Genomic DNA, 7,131 nt, shown 5'->3' with positions numbered 1-7,131 from the left:
CCTGCTGTAGAACGCAAAAGTCTACCGAGAAAAAAGTAACACGAGTGTACATCAGAAGCAGCTGTTGTTGGCGAATTCAGGTATGCAAGTAAGTGTGCTGTAATATTTTGTCTAAAGGCAATTTTGCTGCTTTTGCAGGCAAAACGGAAAGTGACAAAAAAAATACTCTTTATATGGTCAAACAAACTATGACCTTGTCCACTGCTCATACCCATCCATGATATTTAGCAGTGCCAAAATGTTTTACGATGCATTGGCATGCAGATAAAGATTACGAAACGGTGGGGAGGGCATCGTGGATTCATTCTGTGGAGAGAACATCCAGTAGAAGCATAATGCTATTCTTCATTTGCCGAGCTGGCTTTTGCTTCAACTTCCTAAACCTTTTTGGTTGTCTGGACAGCCTTTTTGCCGTTTCGTGTGGTCTTCTGCTCATGGCGCTCTTGTCCTTTGCTTGCTCTCTCTTTGGCAAGCTGTTGGGCCTCATCTAGCTTTTCAGGGTGGGCCATCAAGCGTCCCTCAGCTACACTGGACCTCTCGAGTGAGACGGAGGGTCGGCAGACGTAACCGAGCTCCTCGTTTGTACACTGATTTCGGGAACCAGTGCGCAATCGGCACGAACTCGCATGCGTCCTAGACTCCTAAATCTCGGGGGCTTAGCTGCTCTGGCAAAACTACGGCCGATAAAATATCCGGTACTAGGAGCAGCTCACATGAGGTTACGGGGCGTCTAAGCAAATAAGAGTGAGTAATTACCCGTCGTGCGGGAAAAACTCATATAGGTCTCCAGAATTAAAGCAATTTCATACGCAATCTATGCCTATTAATAATAAATGTAGTACAGGTTGTAATACAACCTATGCCCATAAAACTTTACGGGTACAACCGTTGTAGCATATTGACTTTGCGTGACAAGTACTCCAGGTTTTACATACTCAAAGCTCAAGAGAACGTATTAAGCAAGTATGCGTATAAGATTATAGACAATGTTTCCTTACGTCCCTCACGTCAGCGGCGTATCAAATTTTCAGTACATGTATGGAATGTGTGAATACCATTCGGGCTGTTCTGTACAGTTCTCTTTCCAGATCTATAAGCTTGCTTTAGACTTCGAGCACCCCCGGTCCCGCAGGCTGATAGGCAATGACAAATATACACATGTGACATCATTGGCAACCCGTTCGACACGCAGCAACATGGGTGTCAGCCTGTGTGACATGCCGAGACATAGTGTCACGGGTGTTAAATCGAACGACATGGAGTAACATGCGAGTCCCCCGGTCGCCGTTTCGGTAGCTCTCATTGCGACGGGCAGTTGTGGTGTAGTGATGTATCCACGATGCCAGCGCACAAAGACCTGATCGCCTTTAAGATTTTTCATCTACGAACACTCAATGCCGTTGTGTAGGGTGACCCCATTGTGCAAGAGGCTCGACGATGTCACTAAAGAGAGTTTAGGAGCATACAGTAATAGCCAATATCTCACTCAATCTTATTTTTATTAATGGACTGGCCGGATTTGCATTGAGCGGCCAAGAACTAGCCAGGCACGGTATCAAGACCCTCATGGAAGTCTTCACGGCCTTTTGAGTGCTCAATTACAGTCTAAGAAGGGATGCTGACTGGTGAAGAGGCTCATTCGACGGTGACAGCGTCGCTTAGCATGCTAGAAGATCCACAGCGAATCATTCACTAGATATTTGTATGCTTGATTAGGATTGCATATTAGGAACAGACCCAAAAGGGCAATACAAATACAAAATATAATCTCCTCTCAAGCGCACAAAGTGAGGTCCGGCGTCAAGGTAAGCGTCTGCTCAAGCTTGTTATGCCTGTCAGTGGACTCGAAGCTCTGGAGCGAGGGCTCATCTGGCACGGCCAAGAGACTGTGTGTGTATTAGCCAATTCCTATCAGGAGGCTTACGAGACGGCGTTGCTGTAGCAGTTTGCACGGCTAGAAGTGCTTTTATTGCATCGATCCGAGTGCTGAACACTCGGTGCCCTCATATAAACAAGGCTTGCCCGTGTCTGGAACCCTTTCGCTGTTGGGACCAACACCTGCTAGCTTTGCTGGTGCTAGAAGCTTTTCTTTTTTTCACTGATTGGTCAATATAAATAGTTCGCAAGACCCAGTCTGTCCCGGTGCAAGGGCAGAACTAAGGTCTTCAGATCCGCCCGAATGGTCGTTTGTGTGAGCTTCCTACTTCTAGTAGTAGCTAGAGTTCACTTGGAATTTTTAACGTCACACACTTACTAACTACGCTGAAGAGTGCCTGTGGATCCTCTCTTCTAGGCGTCCAGTTAGAAAGCCGCTTTTCGACGCAAATGATTGATCCGAAAAACTCATGCCAAAAAGTTGATTCTGTAAGTTTTTCCATGAATATTACCAGTGATTAGCTAACTTGCGATCCTGTCCGCCAAATAAGCAGCTCCTATACCCTCTCTCTATCTCGGTAAATAGCTATTTCGGCCTTTATGCTTTCTTTGTTTGAGGTGCTACGTTAGTTTGAAAACATCATGTAAAGAGTATCTACTACTGAGCACTACAGTTTAGCACACACTATGGCTAAAACAAGTACTTTTAAGCCTTCTCCCATCTTGAAGCGAAACACCCTTTGGCAGTGGAATTTGAGAGCCCAAGTGAAAATCCACTTTCCCTAGAAACTTTTCCGCTCGTCGAGTGGTGGTCATAGATTAGCATCGATGAGACTCCAGTCGTAATTATCGGGCAGCTATACCTATTGCCAGCGAGATATGCGACTCGATGATTGGACTTGAGATGGTACAAGCTCGGTGTAAGCCGTGACATATTTGAAGGACGTTGCTCGCCGTTTCAAGATTTAGCAGCTCTGACTCACTGGGTATCACTGTAGCTGATACGGACCGGGCACACACTAGTTGTGTGCTGGGCGTTGGTGGAGTGTCAACAAGCCTGTCTGGTGAGTCGGGTGCTCAGTTTGACGCATAGAGTAGCCAATTTGGTCTGTCGGGTATTCTGCTTGATGCATCGAGTGGCCAGTCTGGTGCGTCGAGTAGCCCGTCTAGTTGGCCTGGTGAATGCCGTTCTACTCTGGAATCGGGTGGAGATTGCACGTTTGATCCATCAAGATCTCGTGGTAGGCCAAAACGAACAGGTAAGCCCAAGAAAACCTGTACGTTGAAAAAAGGTTGCGATGGCTCAAGTTGACTCATAGATGTATGTGTTGGGCTTAAGTATATTAGTCGTGTAAGAGGCAGATGAAAATCAGCCTACTTACGATAAATTGGCAGTTAATCTAGTACAATTCAAGCGGTTCGAGCTCAGCAAAAAGTCCCAGATCTCCAGTTGTCCACAAAAGCAAGGCTGCCTCCTGCAAAAAAAGATCCTGCCCAATCAAACACACGCACTATGCGAAGGGTCAAAAGTGCCAAGCCAAAGTCGTAGCAATTTAAAAGGTACCTCTTCGTGGAAGGAGCTGACGCGCGTACAGGACTTGCGGTAGAAGTAAGTGGCGTAAATCTTCGCTACAAAGACTCTGAATGTGATGAAAAGGGAAAGAAAGCGATGAAGAGCGCCCAGCATGTGGGCAAGGCAATAATGGACTGGATAGAAACGATTAATTTACACAGCAAAAGTCCGAACAATTAAAGATTGAGCCAGATCACGATATCTTTTTTTTTTAGTTTAAGTTGGTTCGACTTCTGTCAGCTCAAATACAAGTACCTCAGCCTCAGTACTCTAAGTAAGTATTAACCTTCATGTATTCTATATCGTAGTGTGCAGGTACAGTCACTGCAACTACTGAGCAAGTCCGCATTGGGCGACTGCAACGTAAACATGGTATGTCGAAGCTGTTCGTCGAGAGGACAGACACGATTAATGTCGATACCTCGATTTCTTATAAAGTTGAACATCCCCAAATGATCTAGGTACATGTCTTTCTGACTACAATAGGCCATGTGTTGATGCTGTGCCTTTTTAGAGCTTGGAGATGAGCGTTCAGCTATACGTATACTTTCGAGGACGCATCGAGTGATGACCTGTCTGGCTCTCGCTTTGTCGGGTAGCTCCGGGCATCCCAGTCGGTAATGAGGTGGAAGTCTCGTGCAATCTAGTCGGTAAAAATAACGAGCGCCTGAATTAGTATCTTTAATTGGAAACCTTCTGTGTCAACTTCGAGCCTCAGATTTGCAGAAATCGATTGCCAAAAAGGGTGAGCTCGACTAATCGAGTTTTTACTCAACCAGTCTTACTTGACGTCGGGCCCTTCTTAGGGCATTTTCCACCGTTCTGACCAAATTTGATTGATGACAAAACGAGCGCACGATAAAGTCGTACAGGACAGTGCTAAAACAAGTCCAGTTTTAAACTGACATCCAATCAAATATAACCGGCGCTTAATCGGGACCACTTGATATTTGTATGGCGACTAAATCCCGTCTGGTCAGCAAACTGCACTAATTTAAGCGCTTAGGGTGTGAATTGGTTATGTCCACTTTTTCCTCTTGTTTTGCTCTGACGGTGAAAATGCCTTTTATTGTGACCAATGTTGAAAAAAAGCAAGGCGGTTTTCGAAGTGTGGGCCAAGTCGACTTTAAGTACATGGGAGTTGCCCATAAGGGCCTGTTCGCGTTGTGCCTGGAAATGAAGATGATTGTGGTGTACTACGATCTCCACCTCCAGTTGTGTCGTTACGTATCCTTCTCCAGGTGCACTTTAAACCAATCAGGTGCCGATACCATGTGTGGACACGGCACTCACAACCTAGAATCGAGAAGTCACATCCTCATCTCCACGCTCTCCTGCAGTACAGAGAATGTTGCAATTAACCTCTGAAGACCCCACTCGACCAGAGGACGACGCAGCTATCATACCGGTACACACTCGTACCAGCAGTGGTCAGCGCGCACCACGCCGCAGGAATCAAGGCAGGAACGAGACAAAGCACCCATTTGCGTGGACAGTAAATGCGGCTGAGGTGCTGCTGAGATTGCGATTCGATAGCCTGAAGGGGTTGTTTGATGGCACTAAGAACTCGAAGCAGCTGAGTGCTGCGTGGGATTACCTAGCTGCGGAGACTCACCGTATTGGTGGCCTCGAGGTTGATGCTACCCAGTGCAAGTCAAAGGTACTGTGTATGAGTCTAGCGCTACATTATACGTCACTAAGCTGCTAAGTTCATGGGATATTGCTACAGCTGAAGCACATGCACAAGCAATACACGGCGTATCGAGTCGCGCTGGAAGCCACAGGGAACGCTACTGAGAGGCCACTTAATGAGCCTCCATGCTACGACACAATGGTTGATGTTTGGGGAGATCTGGAAGGCATGGGGGCAGAACCGTTCTTCTCAAGCGACGCATCTTCGCTGGGGATTGAGCAGGCCACGGAGGTGCAACGAGTAGTGGAAAGTGATGATAGATCAAGTGGAGTGGGAAGCAACGTTAACGGCGTTAACGAGGGAGGTCAATCAACAGGTTGGAGACGATACAGCGGAAAAAGAAACCGGGGAAAGGAAGAAGGCATGAAGGCAATTGGCAATGGCCTCAGTGACATTGCCGCCGCATTTAAAGCTGCCCGAACCCAACGCGATGAAACCCAGAGCTGCGAGATACTGAGCTCGCTTCAAGAATTGACCAAAACTGTCCAGGCGCAAACACAGGCAGTTAATAATCTTTTGCAGTATCTATCGTCCAACAGCGATAGCAATAACGCGAATACAACCAACAACCTGTAAGGTTATGCAAAGCAGCTAGCTCCGGCAAATAATCTTGGCAATAGCATTTCGCTTTAAAAGTCCAATATTGCGCAAATTTATCGAGGGAATGTCATCGTCTGCGGCAGCATTTTCATTCCCACGCTCACGAAACAGCGGGAATTGGGCACTATCTCGATAAATCTTCATCAGATTATGGAGAACAACTGTAGCAACAACGAAATTTGCAGAGCGCCGTGCTGTTTCCTGGCTCAAAGCACATTGCAACATTCTAAATCTTCCTTTCCAGCGACCGAATGTGCACTCCACTGCCATGCGGGTACTCGAGTGCAAGAAATTGAACTGCTTTTGCTGCTGTGATAGTCGCCCACCCTCCTCACGTTCACAATAGGGAACGATAAGCCACGGAAGCAGTGCGTAACCAGCATCCCCAATAAAATGTTTGCCAGCGGGTAGTACATTGCCAACTGAGCGGCCAATAGTACTATATTGCCAGCATTTACTGTCCGACCAGGAGCCAGGTCTCACGTCCACACTTAAAAAAAAGCCGTCCGATGTCACAATAGCTTGCATGTTTAAGGCAGGATATGCCTTACGACAGTAGAAACCATCAAAATTATCAGGGCGCTCTATCTCGATTAAGGAACCATCAATCGCGCCAGCAATACCAGGATAACCGTGCTTGGATGCAAACCCAGCCTCGACAGCATTCCACTCCTCTCGATTACTAGGGAACGAGATAACTTGGGGTGCCACGATTTTCAGCACACGTACTACTTCACTCGTAATCTCCATGACGTAACTTCGCGACATCCCCATTGCAGCACCCGTCTCACGATAACCACCGGAAGATCCCAAGAAATACAACGAAGCAGCCACCTTCTTATTATACGAATGCTGCTTGACTTTTGCTGACGCGAAAAGAACTCCATGTTGCGCTAAGAAACTTGCAATCCGCAAGAATGTAGTCTGTGTGCAGCGAAGATTATCTTCAAACCAGCTGGAGTGGGCTGCAGATTGAAGCATAGGCTCAAACTTAAGCGAAGAGACCGTAAGAACCTGCTTTGGCCCTTTCTTAGTGGCGGGTTCGTCGTCGGTGGCTAGTAGTACAGCCGCTTGTCCTACTGCAGCACACACAGCTAGCAAAACGTTTTCAATGTCCGCCTCCATAACAAATTGTGAGCCTCTCGTCTCTACCTCCGTCTCCTGTCTCCACCTCCAATAGGTGGAGAAGGATATCACCTCTAATCTCCAGTTGTGCAGTTGTAACAAATGGTTTTTGGCCAATCAATTGTTAGACGTATTTTGTGAGATGGGACCATCTCCATCTCCAGGCACAACGCGAACACGCCCTAACTGCTACCGGGTTGGGTGGCGCCAACTTGTCACGGGCATGCTTCTGTCCGGGTAGTTAGGTGTGAGGGTTGTGGCATGC

The 7,131-nt window shown here is 47.1% G+C and overlaps 1 protein-coding gene across 1 annotated transcript; it reads right to left on the bottom strand.

Moving 5' to 3' along the window:
• Nucleotides 1-5,732: 5,732 nt before the first annotated feature.
• PITG_02218 (uncharacterized protein) lies at nucleotides 5,733-6,722 on the bottom strand (the record flags this gene model as incomplete). Its single annotated transcript, XM_002907125.1, has 1 exon — nucleotides 5,733-6,722. The coding sequence occupies one exon, from the start codon at nucleotides 6,720-6,722 to the stop codon at nucleotides 5,733-5,735; it is 990 nt and encodes a 329-aa protein (XP_002907171.1).
• Between the last annotated feature and the right edge of the window lie 409 nt (nucleotides 6,723-7,131).

Source organism: Phytophthora infestans, genomic scaffold (assembly GCF_000142945.1).
Source record: "Phytophthora infestans T30-4 supercont1.3 genomic scaffold, whole genome shotgun sequence".
In the NCBI taxonomy this organism is placed as follows: domain Eukaryota; phylum Oomycota; class Peronosporomycetes; order Peronosporales; family Peronosporaceae; genus Phytophthora; species Phytophthora infestans.
This window is presented reverse-complemented; position numbering and strand designations above follow the sequence as displayed.